The 20,298-nt window shown below is 58.5% G+C and overlaps 2 protein-coding genes and 1 long non-coding RNA gene across 7 annotated transcripts; 2 read left to right on the top strand and 1 right to left on the bottom strand.

Moving 5' to 3' along the window:
• Positions 1-2,262: 2,262 nt before the first annotated feature.
• On the top strand, positions 2,263-13,933 carry Fbxl16 (F-box and leucine rich repeat protein 16). Of its 2 annotated transcripts, XM_074060339.1 has the most exons (7): positions 2,263-2,574; positions 8,227-8,357; positions 9,303-9,949; positions 10,556-11,064; positions 11,376-11,460; positions 11,741-11,804; positions 12,075-13,933. In XM_074060339.1, exons 2-7 carry the CDS (start codon positions 8,306-8,308, stop codon positions 12,221-12,223), a joined length of 1,506 nt encoding a protein of 501 aa, XP_073916440.1. In that variant the 5' UTR covers positions 2,263-2,574; positions 8,227-8,305; the 3' UTR covers positions 12,224-13,933. The 2 variants fall into 2 exon arrangements, with proteins under 2 accessions (XP_073916440.1, XP_020032024.1); XM_020176435.2 differs by lacking the exon at positions 8,227-8,357.
• A 188-nt stretch (positions 13,934-14,121) lies between these two features.
• Positions 14,122-15,269, bottom strand: LOC141418630 (uncharacterized). Its single transcript, XR_012443291.1, has 2 exons — positions 14,941-15,269; positions 14,122-14,825 (listed from the first exon to the last, which is right to left on the bottom strand). It is a non-coding gene; the product is annotated as an uncharacterized lncRNA (long non-coding RNA).
• On the top strand, positions 15,070-20,249 carry Wdr24 (WD repeat domain 24). Of its 4 annotated transcripts, none has more exons than XM_074060338.1 (10): positions 15,070-15,142; positions 15,667-16,149; positions 17,100-17,277; positions 17,396-18,065; positions 18,594-18,712; positions 18,789-18,910; positions 19,007-19,111; positions 19,247-19,587; positions 19,756-19,904; positions 19,979-20,249. In XM_074060338.1, the coding sequence occupies exons 2-10, from the start codon at positions 15,669-15,671 to the stop codon at positions 20,145-20,147; spliced, it is 2,334 nt and encodes a 777-aa protein (XP_073916439.1). In that variant the 5' UTR covers positions 15,070-15,142; positions 15,667-15,668; the 3' UTR covers positions 20,148-20,249. The 4 variants fall into 4 exon arrangements, with proteins under 4 accessions (XP_073916439.1, XP_073916437.1, XP_020032053.2 ...); XM_074060336.1 differs by having other exon boundaries at positions 19,720-19,904; XM_074060337.1 differs by having other exon boundaries at positions 15,085-15,131; positions 19,720-19,904.
• The last annotated feature ends 49 nt before the right edge of the window (positions 20,250-20,298 follow it).

Genomic DNA, 20,298 nt, shown 5'->3' with positions numbered 1-20,298 from the left:
AGATTGCAGGTCGAAGCCAGTCTGGGCAAATAGTTTGCGAGATCCTATCTTGAAAAAAAATCACAAAAAAGGGCTGGTGGAGTAGCTGAAGGTGTAGGCCCTGAGTTCAAACCCCATTCTGAAAAAAAAAAAAAAGAGGGTGCTCTAGGTGTGAGAGGGGTGCAGCAGGTGAGGATGTTTCAGGTAAGGCTGTTACAGATGAGGGACATGGCACCCTCCTGGCCCCAGAGGATGGTGTGTTCATCTGCCCTGAGCCATGGCACCATGGTCTCAGAAGCTTTGAGACAGGGGCCAGGTATGGGGCAGGGTTACGGACCAGCAGTGCCAGGCACTGAGGACAGAGCCATGTCTGCATCATAAAGTGACCCTCTGCATCCTGGGAAGAACAGGTGAGGGAAGAGGGACAGCGAGATCAGTGCATGAAGGAAGACCAGGGCACTTGGCATGGGGGGACGACAGGCGGAAGGAAGCAGGTGAGTCCTTGGTGTTGAGGAAGCAGAACAAGTCTCCAAAATCTGTTCACTAATGCCCCACCGAGTGAGCTTCTTCAAAGCTGGGCTACGTCCTCGAGCTGCATGACCCAAATGCACTGTGTGCCCTGACCTCCCCCCATGCCCACTCTATCACTTGGACATGTTCGTCCGCCCCATGCCAAGGCCCCATGGTCTTTGCACAAACACAGCTCTGCCTGAGGCCCCTTGAAGTGTGTAACTGAAACCTTGCTACCACTCACTGTCCATACCTGCTCACAGGAAGTGGACGCTTTGGCCAGAAGGTAATTGGAGAGGTTGGAAAGGCACTGCTTCATTGCCCCAATGTCCTCATGACTCTCATTCTGTCTGTCTCGTGCTAAGCCATCTTCCTCTGTCCCCATTCCCCTGTCCTGTGCTAGGGTTTGAACTCAGGGCCTCAGTCTTGCTAAGCAGTTACTCTACCACTTTAGCCATGACTCCAGTCCTAAGCCACCTTCTTAAGATGGTAAGACCCCAGCCCCAGGCACACAAATGGCTGCCCTCACCCCAACTGTGGCAACCACAGCAAAGACAGCACTCCACCCTGACAAAGCCAGCCAGGGTCTCACCAACCTGGCTCCCTTCCTAATCGCCCCCAGGCCTCATATCAGTCCTATGGGGGTCCTGCAACCCAACACCATCTGGGGTTTCATTTCTGTAAAGACACTTAGCCCTGAGGCTTTTCCCTGCTTCTAAGACCCCATCCTGCTCTCTCCACACCTGATCCCTCCACTGGTCCTGCTCCCAGGAGACCCTAGGATGGGGTGTCACTAGCCTCTGCCTTCCTGCCCTAAGCCTGCTGGGAAACCTGCTGACAGGGTCCTCCCCACAAACCTCCTGCCCTGAGCCACAGTGGCTACCACCCCCTGGCTCTAGTCTTTTCCAGAGGGAACTTGCTAAGCTCCTTAAGACCTCAGGACCTCTGCACACCCCTTTCCAAACCACTCCTCCCTCTCACTCTTGGAGTTTCAGCTGTTTTGTGACATCCTCAGAAGCTACCACACTCCGGAGATCATCATCATTACAACCCTCTTGTACTTTCATCGCCACTCTGAAACTGTTTATGGTCACTTGTTTGCATGGTTCTGAAGACACCAAACTATGTCTCCACGGAGGGGAGCCCGGGGTCTGGCCGGCAGTATGTGCGCAGGGGATGTGAGGTTCTGGGAGCCTGGGTCCTGCCGGACACAGTAGAAGGGTACAGGAGGGTGAAGGTCTGACCCGACCTGCCTTCCCAGCAGGGCCTCCCCTTCTTTGCCTCGCAAATGGCAGCCAAGCAAGGACGCGCGGGCCGGCCCCCATCCCGATAGCACCCCGCCCATGTCTCCCCCCAACACGTAGCCAACCATTGGCGCCAAGGGCCCCTAGTTCTCTGCCCGCAGGATTCCGGGTGGCCACCGCTTCATGCAGGTGGCCTCCCACCAAGGCTACTCTCTCCGGCCGCGTGCCCTGCCCTCCCCTCCGGTGTCCTCCTCGACGCGCTACCAGCCTGCGTTTGTTATTGTGCGAGCGCCCGCAGCAAAGGAGAACGCTGGGGTGCGCGGGGCCTGGCGCGCGCCCGTCGCCGCTGCACCGGGAGCGCGCAGCGGGGGGGGGGCGGGGCTCAGCATCCGCGGCACCTGGCCTGGTTCGCGAGTCCGGATTGGTCCCGACGCCGGGAGCGCGCGAGGGCGCGGCGCTTAGGGCCGGCGGGGGGCGCGCGCGGCGCCACCGGCGGCCGCGGAGGAGCGCGGGGAGGAGCGCGGAGGAGGAGCGCGGGGAGGAGGGCAAGGGGAGGGAGGAGGCACCCGCTCGGCTCCCTGCAAAGCGGCCTTATTTATTTGGGCACAACCTCAGCCTCCCCGGTGGGAGGTTCGGAGCGGCAGATCCTCTCCCACCGGGGAGCTCTTCTCCGGGCGCGGCCGAAAGGGCCCGGCCAGGCTGGGGCGTGGGGCGCGGCCGGGCCCTGCCCGCCAGTCCAGCACCTCGGCCGCCTCCGCGTTCGGTGGCGCCCATGCTGGGCTCCCCATGACGCGAGGTCGCCCGGCGGACAGCGTGGCATGAGCCAGGAGCCCGGGCCGAGGTAAGGTGTGCACGCGCGACCAGGCTGCGGGGTGGAGAGGGGGCCAGGCCAAGTCACCGCCACCACCATGACCACAATGAGGAGGGGGCGGGGTGGGGGCTTGGGACTGCGCCGCCGCCGTCTCCTGGCCAGGGCTTACGTAACGCAACCCCTTCCCAGCTTCACCCTGTGGCCGCTAGGCCTGCAGTCTGCCGGGCCCTCCGTGGCCCCTCGCCCCAGTACCTGGCCTGATGGAGGCCCACTCACCACCTGCAACGCGATTAAGGCTGTGGGTCGCTGCCACGGGAGCCACCGAGGGAAAGCACTGTACTCCCTAGGACACGGAAATGCAGGCCTCCAGCTCCCACACTGCCTGTCTGGGCTGTCCCCCCCACTCCAGCTCTGTGGACCTCTGGGTGGACGTGACAGGTGTTAGGTACAATTAAACTGCAGGAGAAGTCATGTGGGTATGACACCTGGGGGCTGGTCCTCCCCTGGACACAGTCTGGACACCGGCCTGTATGGAGATGCCACCCATAGGGAGGCAGAGAGGGAGTGGACTGGCAGGGTTTAGTTCTGGCCAAGGCTGGAGGGCCTCAGAATGAAGAGTGGACACCCTGAGACCTCTGGGCAGGGCTTCCGTGTATTCCTGGGAGTTTTCATGGGCGGGGATGTCCCCACCCATCATCCCAGGAGAGAAGACCTGACTGTTGGAGCCCCAGAACCGCACAGCAGCACTTCCCCACCTGTGAGCCAGAGCCTGACCTCTCAGGAGCAGATGGAATATGCCACTTTCCCTGCCTCCCTCCCTCACACCCCTCTTCCACACCCTTCTTGTCCCAGAGTCCACTAGCCAGGGTCAGCTCAGGCCTCTAGACACAGGGCCCTCTCTCCCTGCCCACGCCTTTGATGAGGTGCTGAACAGCAGACTCAGAGCAGAAGGGTAGGCTGGGCTGGAAGCCTGAAGGGTTTGGGACTGCCCAGGCCAGGGCAGAGGCCTGATGGAGCCTGATGGCCCTGGCCAAAGGTGACAACAGGGCTGGACCAGGAGCTGTCTGGGGGGCAGGGGTGAGGAATTCAAGGCCCAGCTGCAAACTTGGGTGGTACCCCAGTTCCTACTGCCCTCGCTACCTGGCTCCCCAACCACTCCTCATCTTGGATCAGCCTACAGGCTTGCCTCCTCCCCCTCAAACCTATTTCCGGAGACCTGAACTCATCCTGTCTCCATGATAGAGAAGGAAGCAAGTGCCCCCAGGTGGGAGGAACCTGGCCCAGGAAGCCCTGAACTGCTGAGAGGCAGGCATGTCCCTGGAGTTGGAGGACGGCTTCCTGACGGGTACTGCTCAACAGTCTGCAGACCCCGTGGGCTCACCTGTGGGAACTCTCTGCTGTGTTTCTGTGGGCTGATACAGGGAATGCTGAGGACAGGGGCAGGAAGCAGGTTTTACAGGGTGGGTGGGTGGCCCAGCGCCTTCCCCACCAGTGGTCCAGGAGGAGCCAGTGGCCAGACTGGCTGCAGAGGACATGTGTAGGCCATATTCCCTCACTGGGCTGCTGTCCAAAGCAGTAGGCACCAGGAGTCCAGTCCAAGGTCTTGGAGGGCTTGTGTTCTTCAGAAGAGAGGACAAGCCAAAGCCCAGTGTCCACAACCCAGGCCCACAGGGTTGAGCTGCTCTGAGCATGGTCACAGGGCATCAGTCTGCCAGAGCATCAGTGTGGATCTCGAGACCCATGTGCTCCTTTGGCCAAGGGTTTCCACGTCCCAAAGCCCCTGGTATACTCCCAGAAGCATCTCCAGCTGGAGGCGGGAGGGGAGCACTGTGGTTGACACGTGCAAAGTGGCAGGGATGTGAATGTGCCTGAGTCACAGGAACATGTCAGCTCGCACTGTGCCCTCAATCCCAGCTAGCCTGGTTGTCACTCCGGTCCCTGGGGCTGCCACTGTAGACTGAGCCCTGTGTGAGTGTTTCTGGTTATCCATTCCGCCCAGTGTCAAGCAGGCAGGAGGAGCTGTTCAGTACAGGTACTACGGAGGCCAAGCCCTCCATCATCCAAGGTGGTCTACATCCTGATCTGATGCTCACAGAGATGGGGGAAGAGACTCCCCCATTACTGGCGATTAGGAGCAGGGGTGTTGGTGGCTGTGTGACTAGCAGCCCCTGGCAGGAGAGCAAGGAGAGCAGGGATCCTTCTGGATGAGGACAATGCTCAGAGACCACTAACCAGATCACAGGAGGGTACAGGGAACCTGATGAACAAAGAGGACAGAACAGGGAGCCATAGATGTGCAACTGGCCAAGGGCAAGCCAGCCCTGGGCCAGGACATTGGGAATCATACATCCTGGGGAGTCTTGGGGTCAATTGCAGTTTTGTCAGCTTGTGGAAAATTACTTTGAGCCTTGCTTTCCCCACTCCTGATTGGGCAGTATGTGTAGGACTCAGCCCATAATGCAGGGTGTGATGCTGGAGAGTGCAGGACTCCCTCTTTCCACCCTCACAGCAACTCCTGTCCCCTTCCTGTAGGGTCAGGCCAGATTGTAGGGGATGGACAGCCAGCTTGCTTAGCTCTGCAGCTCCAGAAGGGAGAATTATCCAAAAAATAGATGCAAGGTGTCCTTTTCCCCAGAATCTGTGTATCCCAAGGCCCACCTCACCTAGGGTATTGGGAGCCTTCCCAGTGACTCTGGTGCCAACCCAGTCCCAACACCAGTGGCCTCCCTGATCTAGGAGCACTGACCACTGTCACAACTGGGATTAAGTTCTTGAGCTACAGCTCTGCCACTGACCAACCTCCTCTTAAATTTGATCTGTCCTCCCTCAAACTTCTCGGAGCTCTGTCAGCCACACCACTTGTGAACTGCTATTTCTCGTCCACTCATTCAGCAACACTCAGAGGCCACACAACCCTGGTTGCAGCTGACCTCAAGCGGTCCTCAGGCCAGGGGGAGAGGCAGACAGTGGTGACAATCATGTGATGAAAGATGGTGGAGATGTTATCTAGAGTGCTGGAAGTCTCAGATGGGAAGCAGGCATTACTCACATCAACAGCTGAAGAATGGGGAAGAAACTTGAAGGATTAAGTTTAGGAAGGCCATGAAGCAAGCAGGAGACTGGCATGTGCCCAGGGGAAGAGAGTTGGGAGAGGAAGAATGAGGGACAGGGATTGGCTGGGCACAGGTTCAGGGCTGGAGGTGAGGCTGACTTGGGTCTCAGAGCCCAGATGGGCAGGAAAGGTAGCTCCTTGTAATTCAGCATGGCTATCTGTGAACTGTCATCCTGGAAGCCACTAAATTCTGGGCTTTTTCCAGCTGCACCCAAGGCCCATCATGCTCCTTAGGTCCACAATGAGTCCGTCCTCTGGGCAGAGTAGAGGCATGGGTAGCTCTTCCCAGGGGTATCCTGACCTGACTTGGGCATGCTGATGAGGACAAGAAAGCTGAGGTAGTGCCTACTGTTTCCCCCATCCATGGAGTAGGCTCAGGGACCTCAAGCCTAGGACTTCCCCAGAATTCCACTCCAAACTGCTTTGACATGCCTGGGCTAAGGCCAAGAGTTGTGCAAGTCAGCCCTCTTTTTCACAAGTCTCTCTTGCAGTATTAGCTCCTGAGGTGCTTGTTCCTAAAGGAGAGGCAGTCCTGAGCAGCCTGGGAGTTGCCCACGCCCCTCCAAGCAGACCCTTGGACCCATTTGATGTGGAAAAAGGAGTTGAAACAGCAAGAGGGGTCGCTACAAGCCCAGGGAACCCCTGGGTTACTGCCTGGCTCAGTTGCAGGGCCAGGTGTTGAGGCTCTTATCTGAGCCCCTCAGGAACTTTAGCCTAACTGGCAGGAACCCCTGGGCCAAGCTGTTTCCATTTTTGAACCACAGTGTGGGGATTCTTGGGGTGGGTTGAGCCCAAGGACTGGGAGGAGCAGCTGGAGCCCCTGTAAGACACTGAGCACAAACTTGGGGAACAGTGGGGCTACCTCTGTTCCCCTGCACCCCTGACCAAAGGAACAGACCTCAGGTGTGGGTGCGGGATGAGGGGCAGTGGGGATCCATTCTCAGCCTGTCCTCTCCCTCTGCCTATTCTCAGACCGGCTTTTCACAAGCTCTGTCCTGAGGAGTAGAAGGTAGGGATGAGACCGTGGGCTTGTGCAAATGTGAGCTCCAATGGGAGAAGGAGCCCCGCGGATGCCCAGGGCGTCCACGTGCATCCCCACCCCCCAACTCCGGCGCTCCACGTGCACACCCGCGGCTGGGAGCATTTTCAGCCTAAATCGGCACAGCGCTTGGATTATTTCTCCCCTGACACCGCCTCCGCCGGTTCCTAGCCAAGCGGGTTGCCTCTCCCGCCTCTGGGGCCCCTCCCTGCCGAACTGGGTTTGCCAGAGCCGCCTCGCCCCACGTCGCTGTCCGTGGTTCAGCTAGCCCGCTTAGACCCCGGGCGCGCGGCCGCTGTCCATGGTGCTGGGCGCCAGGGCAGCGAGACACAGCAGAGGCCGAATGGGTAGAGCACCCTGGGAGGGGAAGTTAAGTAGTCTGGAGAGCAGGAGGTGTTCGGGCTGGGGCTACCTTTCCATCCTCAGCACAGGTCCTTAGGAGTGCATTGCTGAGACAGGAATAGGGTGACTGTGAGCCTTATTTGTCCCTTCTTGGGTCACTACTGCCCCATGACTGTTCCTCTTCCCTGTACCGGCACTTAGGGAGCTGGGGTAGCCCCGTTTCAAGCCTCCCCCTCTACAGTGAACAAACTAACTCCCTGGAGCCTCAGGTTCCTTCTCTGACAACTGGGGCAATAACAGTGATCACTCCCACACGGGGCTGCCCGCCGTGAGGCTGAAATACACGATTATCTCAGTGGGCAATCGGCAAGTGTTACAGATGTTGTACCTGTTGTTGTACCAGACAGTACCTGACTACTACTGCCAGGTTACGCGTACAGGCAGAGAGGCAGTCAAGGTGTGGGAGCCTCCTTTGGGAGGGGAAGAGGAAGAGTGAACTGCTGGTGGCAAGGGGGCTGTGGCTGCCAGGGAAGGAAGGTCTTTGGACCCAAAGGTGGATTGGCAGTCATGAGGTCCAGGTTTTGGTGAGACCTCAGGCCAGATCTGTACCCCCTCCCCAGAGGCAGGATGCCAGCCAGGGCTGCCTGTCCAGGCTTGAGACCCAATGGGGTATGGTGATGGAAAAAGGAGGGCAGGACCTCCGTTTTCCTCTCTCCTGGTGGCTCCTGTCCACTCTCCCTCAGGTCAGGCCAGATTGTGGAGATGGACAGAGACAGCTTCAGAAGAGGCTGAACTGCAGCTCTAGAAGAAGTCCTCAGCCAAAAAGGAGACATAAGCCGTTCTCTTCCAAAGGGTCTGCCTATTCCAGTGCCCATCCCAACCCTTGGGAAGGTCTTGGGACCCTTCTCTGATAGTCCCTTTGTGGCTTTGGGAGACTTCTCATGTTTATCTCAGACAGGCGGGGGGGGGGGCAGGGGGAGGAGCTAGGAGTGACTTTTTTCTTCTCTGAGATTGTGGTGTGGGAAGTCAAGGACCTTGGTGTAGGCTCCGGCTCTGTCCTGGAGTAACCTACAAACCAGGAAGGCAGATTCTGCTTTACCCTTGGGTTGGCCCGGGAATCAGAAGTAACCTCCAGGTCACTTTTAAAGCCTTGCTATGAGCCTGGCACTGTGATCAGCCCTTTTCACAGGCAGGAGCAGGTGTTACCACCTCCCAGGCTTCAAAGTGAGAAAACGAGGCTCTGAGAAGGGAAGTGGCCAAGACCACACATGGAAGGTGGGGCCCATTGGGGTCCAGGGTGTGGGACTCAAGTCTGTGCAGGTGAGACCCCCAGGTGCTCTGCCTCCTTGCTGGATGTTGGGTGTGGGTGGGCACAAGGATATCTATCTGGAATGTGAAACAGATGGTCCCAGTGCCTTGTCCCTCCACGCTGCTTATGTGGATGCATAGTGCACTCACTCACAGCCTTGGGGGTCTGGTAAGGGGAGGTAGGCTGGGGAACAGTCTCAGATCCACCTTGTGGGCAGATGACCCTGGCCTAAGAACCTTCACATGGCCTTCCTCATCCAGCTCTGGTCCAAAACTCGGCTCTACCACTTAACTAGCCATGACCTCAAACCAATCCTTGGCCTCGGTTTCCTCATCTATACAATGTATATGGTAATCACAGTACTGTCCTCATTGTGTTGGGTGGAGGATTCAGGACAGCATGTGTCCAGGACCCCACTGTCTACACTGAGAAAACACTGTTTTTCTTAGGGCAAATCCTGAACCACAGAACCTTCTGTGGGTGCCAAAATTCTCTGGAGTTGGTGTGTGACTCTCAGACAGGGCACCAGAGCTTGTCCAAAGAACTGCTGGCACACCATAGGGGAGGGGCCAGAGACTGCCCCAAAACCTTTCCTTCAGTTTCCCAGCCCCTGCCCAGCAGAGTTAGCTCTGATAGTGGGCATCAGAGGAGTAGAGCAGTTGCAACTTCATCTCTCACATGTGACGTGGGAGTCATGGTATCTACGCATCCGAAAGCATGCATGAGCAATGCAGGTTGGACCAGTGCACTCAACAGGTCTTCAGTGAGTGTTGTCATGGCCAGCCTGCCTCTCATTACTGCACAGTCAGGGAGGGAGAGGCATGCACTCAGATCCTTTCTGTTAGTGATTCTGGGAGTGCTATGCGAGGGGCTGCCCAGGGGTGGGAAAGAGCCAGCTCCCCACAGCCTCCCCAGAGACCAGCCACACTTACTTGCTCCTCCTGGCCTGTCTGCAGAGCGTGCAAGGAAGATGTCGAGCCCGGGTGTTGACGGTGACCCCAAGCCTCCATGCTTGCCTCGAAATGGCCTGGTGAAGCTGCCTGGTCAGCCCAATGGCCTAGGTGCAGCCAGCATCACCAAGGGCACACCAGCTGCCAAGAACCGCCCCTGCCAGCCACCACCCCCATCTACCCTCCCACCTCCCAGCCTGGCTACCCCACTGTCCCGGGCTACTCTGGCTGGGGCCCCATGCCCCCCAGCAGTTGGACCAGCCTCGGGCCCGGCACCTGGACCCCCAGCGGAACGGCCACCACTGGCCACAGACGAGAAGATCCTCAATGGCCTCTTCTGGTACTTCTCGGCATGTGAAAAGTGTGTGCTAGCCCAGGTGTGCAAGGCCTGGCGGCGTGTGCTTTACCAGCCCAAGTTCTGGGCAGGCCTCACACCTGTGCTGCATGCTAAAGAGCTGTACAATGTGCTGCCTGGAGGAGAGAAGGAGTTTGTGAACCTTCAGGGCTTTGCTGCTCGAGGCTTTGAAGGCTTCTGCCTAGTTGGTGTTTCTGACCTGGATATCTGTGAGTTCATTGACAACTATGCGCTGTCCAAGAAGGGGGTCAAGGCCATGAGTCTCAAGCGCTCCACCATCACCGACGCTGGCCTAGAGGTGTGTCCCCGAACTTGCCACCAGGGGGCAGGGTTGGAGGGGCAGCAGCAAACCTGTGGGAGAGACCCAGAGGAAGCTCAGTCAAACAAGGAGCAAAATAGCAAGGATGGTGGTACTAAGGAGAAACAAATTGGGAAGGGGCGTGGGGGAGCACGACCTAGTGCAAAGTGAAAATGTGGGTTCCTTGTTCAAAGATAATTACGAATTTCAAGGTGGTAACAATTAATTTCTGGAGGGAGGTGAAGAACATCTTGGGAAGGGTCTCCCAAGAGCAGTATGCCCAGCTCCCAGGTCCTGGACTGCAATCTTAACATTCAAACCCACTGCTCTGTGCACCTGCTTTGGCCAGGCCCTGGCTCCTGGGCCCCCTGGGCCTTGCCTCTCTCTTGGAATGTTGTTCAAATGTGACAGACACTGTAAGTGCTCTCCTCTGAGTTCAGCCTGATGCATGCTTTCGCAAGTCTAGTACACCTGAGAGGCCACTGCTTCCTACCTTCCAGTGACTTCTTCGGGCAGTCCTCACCACGCCCTGTGGGAGGGGCAGATGGGGAGGGAGGGGGCGGGGGAGCTGACCTAGGCGGGCCCCTGACGCAGGCCTTTCCACAGGTGATGTTGGAGCAGATGCAGGGAGTGGTGCGCCTGGAGCTGTCAGGCTGCAACGACTTCACCGAGGCAGGACTGTGGTCCAGCCTCAGTGCACGCATCACCTCGCTGAGTGTGAGCGACTGCATCAACGTGGCAGACGACGCCATCGCAGCCATCTCACAGCTGCTGCCCAACCTGGCAGAGCTAAGCCTGCAGGCCTACCATGTGACGGACACAGCGCTGGCCTACTTCACGGCTCGCCAGGGCCACAGCACACATACACTTCGCCTGCTCTCTTGCTGGGAGATCACCAACCACGGCGTGGTCAACGTGGTGCACAGCCTGCCCAACCTCACCGCACTCAGCCTCTCGGGCTGCTCCAAGGTCACTGACGACGGCGTCGAACTCGTAGCCGAGAACCTGCGCAAGTTGCGTAGCCTCGACCTTTCGTGGTGCCCTCGTATCACCGACATGGCGCTTGAGTACGTGGCCTGCGACCTGCACCGCCTGGAGGAGCTCGTACTGGACAGGTGCGCACGCCCTGGGTGCGGGCAAACTGGGAGTCTAGGGTGGGTGGCGCGGAGCCTATGAGCTCCTGGCATAGGGAGGCCACAGAGGGGACAGATGGGGGCAGAACTGTGGCACTGTGGGCGGTGCCATTGTAAGTGGGTTGGGGAAACCAGCATCTGCTGGAGCAGAGCGGGACATGACAGGGACAGGCGGGGCCACGGGGATTGTGGGGCTACTGCGGGTGGGGGGGTTGGTTCGCACCAGGGGCCACAGGTGTGGGGTGGGGCAGAGTGACTTGAAGGTGGGCAGTCCCCCTCTGGTGCAACCACAGGTGTGTACGCATCACGGACACTGGCCTCAGCTATTTGTCCACCATGTCGTCCCTCCGCAGCCTCTACCTGCGATGGTGCTGCCAGGTATCGAACCTCCACACCTCCCTCCTGGGATCTGGGAACAGGCAGGCGCGGTGGGGAATGCGGGGAAAGCCTCAGGCAGACCCTGACCCACTCCTGGCCCCACTGCGATCCCGCATGGGTCTGGGATCCCTCTGTGCCCTGCAGCTAACCTAAGCTGAAATTGCTGGGGACTCTGAGAAACCTCCGTTTTGCATCCCGCCTCCTACCCTTCCTGGGCCCCAGCGCCCACAAAAGGGAAAACAGTTAACTCGTTTCCCCTTCCCTACCCCCCTCCCCAAAGGTGCAGGACTTCGGGCTGAAGCACCTCTTGGCCATGAGGAGTTTGCGTCTCCTGTCCCTGGCAGGTGAGCCCTCCTGCAGGCCTTCCAGGCAGTGACATGCCTCCCACAACTTACCTGGCTTGACACTCCCATCCCCATCTGGTCCTCTGCGCGGGTTCACGGCCAGCCCGGGTCTGCTAAGTCCCAGATCCAAGTTAGCGGAGGGTCAAGCTCTAGCCTAGCCGGGCCAGGCCCCACCCCTCCCGCCAGGCCACGCCCTGTAGCCTCTCCCCGCACCGCCCAGCCGTCCCGCAGCGCGGACCTGAGCCGCTACCCTGCTCCCACTCGCTGCAGGCTGCCCGCTGCTGACCACCACGGGGCTGTCCGGCCTGGTGCAGCTGCAGGAGCTGGAGGAGCTGGAGCTGACCAACTGCCCCGGGGCCACTCCCGAGCTCTTCAAGTACTTCTCGCAGCACCTGCCCCGCTGCCTCGTCATCGAGTAGCGCGGGGCTCCCTGTCCCGGCCGCGGGAACCAGCCACGCTCTGCGCGGGGCGCCGCTGAGCCCCTCTTCCGACCCTGCGGGAGCCCCGCGCGCCCAGGCCCCGCGCAGGAGGCTGGGCGAGCCGAGGGAAGCCCCGCCCCGTGCATCCCTCGCCCTTCCACGCCTCTCCCCGCCCCGCCCGGGGTAGGGGGCGGCGAGGCCAGCCCCACGCACGCACGCACGCACGCACGCACGCACACTCGGGGACTTTGTGCATGCCCTTCGTGCCCGCACTGCACGCCCGCCCTCCACCACGCCACAGCCGCCGCCATCACCCGCCTGCCCGCTTGGGGGGGGGTCTTGGTTCTTGGGGGCGCTTTGAGGATAGTGGTCCTCACCGCCTTCCCCGCCACACCCCGCTCTCGGCCTTTCCGCTGCCCACCCCCCCCCAAATCCCGGGCAGGGCCCAGGGAGGTGGGAGTTTGATCCCCCAAGACTCAGGGGCCCGGAAGAGCCCCAAGGGCCTCCCGCATCTTCCACTGCATCGCGCCTGGAGCCCTCCGAGGGGTGCGAGGAGACGTAGGCCACTGCCAAAGCCATGGCCCACTGAGGAGCCCAACTCCCCTCCCCATACCCCATGCCGCCTGACCCAAGCGGCCTCCCCTTTTGCCACTGTGTAGGCCAGTCCTTGCCCCTTCTTCTCCCACCGGCCTACAGATCCTTGGGCCCTGGCCAGACTGGGTCAGCATTGGGACGATTGGCAACTTTGGAGTAATCATTAGCCCAGCCGGCGTCAGTCCACTTCGGTACAGGGGTGGAACACCCATCTAAGAGACCCCCAAGCTGGAGCCACCCTCAAGGCTGTCAGGCCTTGGAAGTACCCCAACCCCACACCCTTGGCCCCTATACCAGCTGGGTTCAGTCCTGTCAGCACAGCACTTCATCCTGAGTAGGTCTCAGTTGGAATCTGCAGAAGTGGGCCTGTCAGGGTCAGCACTGATCAGCGACTCGATCTTCCAGTGGCCAGCACCCCCTCCACACCCCTGGAGGAGGGAGGGCTCCTTTCTAGCCCCTCTTCACCCCTCCCCAGCTTCCAAAACCTCTGCCTGCCCAAATGGGCTCTGACCGCGTTCTGTCTGATCCCAAGACATTTGGAAGTCCTGGGGGATGCTGGCACATCTTGGCAAGGCTGAGGAGGGGGCTGGGACCCCTTTCCATCCTAACCTTGAGCCCCAGGAGACAGCGCCCACACCCAATCTTGGGACACCCCTATCTGGTTGGAAGAGAGTAACCAGTTTCCAGAGAGCCAGAGAGTGAGAGGAGAGAGAGAGAGAAAGAGAGAGAGAGAGAGAGAGAAGCTGTTGAAGCAGAGAAAGTTCAACAGCCCAAAGAGTTCCCTGCCCCTGGAGTGCCCTCCAGGCTGAAGTGGTCAGAAGCCAGTTTCTTCAGCCCCTTCTCCCACAGCCCCCTAATAAGGAGGGGCAGCTGTCCATTTACCCAAAGTATTAATGCAACTGAAGCTGTGATATTTCTATCGACTGTAGGAGGAAAATTTAAGGGGAGAGAGGAAAACAAAACCAACCAACCCCTAAAATCATTTTCTTATTGTACATAACGACCTCATTCTCCTGTATATGCGGAAGATATAACCTTATATTTGGTAAGTGTTTCTTGTGCTATTTTATCACGTGACCTGTTTATAAAAATATATATTAAAAAGTTGTAAAAACATGAGTCTGGGTTGTTTGTAGGTGACCAAACTATGGTGCAGGGGTTTCTAGCTGCACTGGATGACTGGATTCTTGTGCTCCTCTTAACTCAAAGTTATTCTTTCAATAAACATGTAGAGGCTGGATACTCACCAGTGACCAGGACAGAAGTCCCCTAATCTCCCATTGCATAAAGGACAGAAATGACACTTAAAAGTTATTACATATAATTCCCATTCAGAGTATCTTGGACCTAGCCCACCACCCTTCCAGAAAGGCAGAAATGAGCCCTGTCTTATACACAAGGTAACTAAGGCTAAGTGAGGGACAAAGATGTCCTAAAAGATTACTTGGCACACACCAGCGGACCAGGTCTACAGAAAGGGAGGCTCAGACTGAACAGAGCCACTGGTTGAACAGCCTGTCAGGCCCTAAAAGTTGGGACCAAAATAGACAATCCCTGTCCTGGTGAAGTTCACACCCACGTGTGATAGACAACCACCGGTAAAGAAAGGAGCAGGTTGAGACAAATGAACAAGTGATTGGAGGCGACGAAGCCATATTAGGTGGGGTGCCAGGGCAGGCAGGCTTCTTCTCTGAGCTGAGTCCTAGAGGGTGAGGAAGCGACACGTTCTGCAGAGGAATGAAGGCCGAATAAGGCAGGAGAGAGCTTGACGGGCTGCAGACAGTATGGGAAGCTGCCGCAGCTGAGATTGAGAAAGCCAGGCCGGGCGAGTGGGACTTATTCACATTGCAGGAGGGAGCTGCGGAAGGTCTTAGGCAGAAGTGGCACCGGGCTGTGCGGGGTTCAGATCCGGAAAAGATGGACCAGGCGACCAAGCAGTCTGGAGGCTGCGCCCGAGCTCCGCGGGAGTAAGGCACGAGGTGAAGACTGGAGGGGTTCGCTGAAGGACCTGGGGCAAGGAATAAGCACTAAGATTAAAACAGAGATGAAAATAAACACTAGCAAGCGTGTGTCCCTGAGTTCAAACCCCAGTACACCCAAAAAAAAAGTAAAGTAACGAGTACACGGACAAACCACAGAGAGCCCGCAGACCCTCCCTCCGACTCAACCAGCTCAGCGCCGTAACCCCGGAACTTGTATGGTGTAGGCCAAAGTCCGTGCCCACTTCCGGCAGGGAGCTAGTAAGAAGAGGGCCACTTCCGGCAAGGGGCGGGACGGAGACCGACTGCTTCGAGCAGGGTGGTGCGGGACCGCGGTGAGCCTTCGGTAAATGACTAGAGTGACGCGGAGGGAAAGGCTTCCCAGGCTTGTCTGGTTCTGGTCACTGGAACCCAGTACTCTGTGCTTCCATACTCTCCTGCCTCTCAAGCTTTTTAAGCAGCTCGGAGCTCTGGGTCTCTCTGCCCCCTTCCCCCTTTTGGTCCTGGAGCCCCTGTGCCCTAGGAGAGTCCCCCGGGCTGATCGGGTGGGCGCCGAGATCCACCTTCCCCCCCTCCCCCCGTTGGGACTGACTGACCGACGGAGATCCAGTGGCCACCGGGATCTGATGTAGGAATAGAGAGGTGGCCGGGCCGGGATTAACTACTTTGGGTCTTCTTGGACAGAGTACTTATGAGGATCAGGGCAGCCCTGCAGGCTTCTGGAGGACTCCAGTGAGTTTGAACTTCCCTGAGGCTAATTGGCTGATGGATTGCTTAGACTGGTCACCAAGACTGACCAGCCCAGGCCCAAGTAGTTTGGGAGACCCAACCAGGCCAGTCCACTTCACTAATCTGCTCCTACCCGTACAGCCATGGAAAAGATGTCCCGAGTGACCACGGCCCTGGGTGGTAGTGCGCTGACGGGCCGCACCATGCACTGCCACTTGGATGCGCCAGCCAATGCCATCAGCGTGTGCCGTGATGCAGCCCAAGTGGTCGTGGCAGGCCGCAGCATCTTCAAGATTTACGCCATCGAGGAGGAGCAGTTCGTAGAGAAGCTGAACCTCCGTGTGGGCCGCAAGCCTTCACTCAATCTGAGCTGTGCTGACGTGGTCTGGCACCAGATGGATGAGAACCTGCTGGCCACAGCAGCCACCAATGGTGTAGTGGTCACATGGAATCTTGGTCGGCCATCTCGAAACAAGCAGGATCAGCTGTTCACAGAACACAAGCGCACTGTGAACAAAGTCTGCTTCCACCCCACTGAGGCCCACGTGCTGCTCAGTGGCTCCCAGGATGGCTTCATGAAGTGCTTTGACCTCCGCAGGAAGGACTCTGTCAGCACCTTCTCCGGTGAGTTCCAGAGGCAGGTTGGGGCAGGTGGGCATCTCTATAGGTGCTGGAGCTGACCAGGCAGGTTAAGAAATGCCCCATGCATCAGAGGCCCTTGGATGCACTTCCAGGGATGGGCCAGCATAGAACAGTGGGTGGGGGCCAGAAGGGGAGGGGGTGGAGGCAGGTTTGGGTGAAGTGTGACACACAGTACTGATGGTGGGAGAGGGGCAGTCTTAGCCCAGCTGGGTACTGAGCAACTTGGTGTGGCACCTCCCTTTCCCTCACCTGGACTCTAGGCTGCCTCATTTCAGGAAGTTTACTAGGACCTCCAGGGTTCTCAGTCCAGGGATTCAGAAGGGATGGGGTACACGGCCCAGTTCCCCCAGGCCCAGTTTCCTGATGGCCATCCCTGAACTCTCCCTTGTCCACCTTGATGAGACTAATTGAAGAACAAGGCAAAGCCCTGGGGCCTTGGAGAATTTGTGGGCTTAAGGCAGATCTTGAGCTGCCTGTGCCAGGAGAAGGCTGGACAGTGCTCTCTCAGGCCTTTGCTGTGGCTGTGATGGTCTTTGAGCCCTCTAGTCCTTAGGGGCTGACCAGGCAGTTCCAGCCCAGTGTTGGACCAAGGCTGGCACACCCTCCTCAGCTGCCTTTTGGGTCTCTAGCAGACGTGAGGCCCCAAGAGAATGTAAGCAGAAAGCCAGGTACATTTCCCCAGATATGTTTTCCTTAGGCTGGACCACAGCTTTGCCCAAAGACTAGTGTAAGGGAAACTTGACCCCTGAGTGTCCAAAAATCACTTGATGTGTCCTCTCTGGCATAGGCTTCACTCATCCTGGGCAGACCGTGGCAGTGTACCCCTTACCCTCTTGGCCTCCTGGCCTGGCCACAGGCAGACAATGTAACACCACTGCAATCACTTCAAGGGCTCACCCTCACTTCTATCTTCATTGACACCTTCCCCACAGGTCAGTCTGAGAGTGTGCGGGATGTCCAGTTTAGTATCCGAGACTACTTTACTTTTGCCTCCACCTTTGAGAATGGCAATGTGCAGCTCTGGGACATCCGCCGTCCTGACCGATGTGAGAGAATGTTCACAGCCCACAATGGGCCCGTCTTCTGCTGTGACTGGCACCCTGAGGACAGGTGTGGTGTGGGGATGCAGCGGGTGGTGGGATACTGCAAGACCTGTGAGAGAGTGGGGAGCAGCAGGGCTGGGGACTCCTTTCCCCCAGAAGAGGTCACTGAGGGCTTGGCCCCACAGGGGCTGGCTGGCCACAGGTGGACGCGACAAGATGGTGAAGGTCTGGGATATGACCACACATCGTGCCAAGGAGATGCATTGTGTGCAGACCATCGCCTCAGTAGCTCGTGTCAAGTGGCGGCCTGAGTGCCGCCATCACCTGGCCACATGCTCCATGATGGTGGACCACAACATCTATGTGTGGGATGTGCGCCGGCCCTTTGTGCCGGCTGCTATGTTTGAGGAGCACCGAGACGTCACAACAGGCATTGCCTGGCGCCACCCACACGACCCCTCCTTTCTGCTCTCTGGCTCCAAGGACAGTACTCTGTGCCAGCACCTGTTCCGTGATGCCAGCCAGCCTGTTGAACGCGCAAACCCTGAGGGTCTCTGCTATGGTCTCTTTGGGGACCTAGCCTTTGCTGCCAAGGAGAGCCTTGTGGCTGCTGAATCGGGGCGCAAACCCTATGCTGGTGGGCGCCACCCCATGTTCTTCAAGCGCAAGCTGGACCCCGCTGAGCCCTTTTCAGGACTTGCCTCCAGTGCCCTCAGTGTCTTCGAGACAGAGCCTGGTGGTGGCAGCATGAGCTGGTTTGTGGACACAGCTGAGCGTTATGCTCTGGCCGGTCGGCCACTGGCAGAGCTCTGTGACCACAATGCGAAGGTCGCTCGGGAGCTCGGCCGCAACCAGGTATGTGGTTCTGGGCTGAGGGGGGACCAAGGGCCATGACCTTAGGGCAGGTGCTGGATGTTCACCAGTTGTACCTGCCATCCATTCTGAACTCAGTGTTTGGCTGTGGTCAGCCATACCACCCACCTTTGCCCCAGTAACTGAGGTTGTGGAAATCATGCAGTGCCACACTGGACCAGACCCCAGGGCTGTCCTCTGAGAGGTGGGGATCTAGGGGTCATGTACACATAGCCCCCTCTTCTCCCTCACTCTTAATGTTGGAAGTGCTTCTTGCATGCTGTCTCTTCGCCCCATTGGTCCCCTGCTCATTCTTGTGTTGGCTGCCTCCCAGTTGTTTCCTGTGTACTGCTATAGGATGGAGATTGATTTTTGTCTTTCCCGTGGACCGCAGTTTCCCCAGTGGGGGTAGGCCAGGATATTGGTTCCCAGGGCTGCTGAAGGTGGATGTGTTGTTCTGACAAGACAGAAGGTGCCTGCCTGGGGTGCTGGGTGCCCAGGACCCCCTGAGTGGCTGGTGCCTGCCCCTAGGTGGCACAGACGTGGACCATGCTGCGGATCATCTACTGTAGCCCTGGTCTGGTGCCCTCCGCCAACCTCAACCACAGTGTGGGCAAAGGCAGCTCCTGTGGCCTGCCACTCATGAACAGGTAGATGTGGGGGCAGCTCTCCCCAGAGGGTGGGACTGATGGAGGCCAGCTACCCATGAGCCTTCCCTGTCACCAGTTTCAACCTGAAAGATATGGCTCCAGGGCTAGGAAGTGAGACAAGGCTGGACCGAAGCAAAGTGGATTCACGGAGTGACACAGTTCTCCTTGACTCCTCTGTCACGCTCATCACCAATGAGGGTAGGTTGGAGGGCAGGCAGAGGTTGTTGGTGGGAGTAGGGCTGGGGTACCCCACAGTGAGCCACACTTGAGTGTTCTCCCCTCCCTGCTGGGCAGATAACGAGGAGACTGAGGGTAGTGATGTGCCTGCTGACTACCTGCTGGGTGACGTAGAGGGCGAGGAGGATGAACTTTACCCACTGGACCCAGAACATGCACACCGTGAGTGGGGGCTTGGATGGGGCAGGGAGGAGGCGGGGCAGAAGCTAGACCCAGAACACATAGACCATGAATCTGAGTTCCGGTGGGGTGCAGAGACAGAGGCCCAGTTCCACATTTCCTGACCTTGCCTCCCAGCTGAGGAGCCTGAGTACGTGCTGCCACAGGAAGCCTTCCCGTTGCGTCACGAGATCGTGGATACACCGTCCGGGCCAGAGCACTTGCAAGACAAGGCCGACTCGCCGCATGTGAGCGGCAGTGAGGCGGACGCCGCCTCTCTGGCACCTGTGGACTCCGCCTTCTCCCTCCTCTCCGTCTCACATGCACTCTATGACAGCCGCTTGCCGTCAGACTTCTTCAGTGCACTAGTGCGCGACATGCTGCGCTTCTATGCAGAGCAGGGAGATGTGCAGATGGCTGTGTCTGTCCTCATCGTGCTGGGTGACAGAGTGCGCAAGGATATCGATGAGCAGACTCAGGTGTGTGATAGGGCGGGGGAGGGCCTCCCTGGACCAGCTGCTGCCTTCCCCCTTGGGCCTGGCTTTCTTCCACACCCCTGTCCCCACCCCTTGTGCTTGGGGACCCTGACCTCCTGGACCCCCTGTACCCAGGAGCACTGGTACACATCCTACATTGACCTGCTGCAGCGCTTCTGCCTCTGGAATGTGTCCAATGAGGTGGTAAAACTGAGCACCAGCCGTGCAGTCAGCTGCCTCAACCAGGCGTCCACTACCCTGCATGTCAACTGTAGCCACTGCAAGCGGCCCATGAGCAGCCGGGGCTGGGTCTGCGACAGGTGGGCACTGGGCGTGAAGGGCGAGGGCCTCACGTAGCCAGGATCCCGCAGCTGAGCCACTCTCCTGTCCTCAGGTGCCACCGCTGTGCCAGCATGTGTGCTGTCTGCCACCACGTGGTCAAGGGTCTGTTCGTGTGGTGCCAGGGCTGCAGCCATGGTGGCCACCTACAGCACATCATGAAGTGGCTGGAGGGCAGCTCCCACTGCCCTGCTGGCTGCGGCCACCTCTGCGAGTACTCCTGACTTGGGATGCCGTGCGGCCAGGCACGCAGACCCTTGCCCGTTTCTTGTGCTGAGATGGAAGGGGCTGGAACCTGTGAATCCAATAAAAGAGCTGCTGTCGGACTGCCTGTCACCAATCGCTGTGCCGCGAGTCTAGCGGGACCTTCTGGCC

The sequence above is a fragment of the Castor canadensis genome, chromosome 17 (assembly GCF_047511655.1).
Source record: "Castor canadensis chromosome 17, mCasCan1.hap1v2, whole genome shotgun sequence".
NCBI lineage: Eukaryota > Metazoa > Chordata > Mammalia > Rodentia > Castoridae > Castor > Castor canadensis.
Note: the sequence above shows the minus strand (reverse complement) of the source record. Positions and strands in the feature narration are given on the sequence as shown.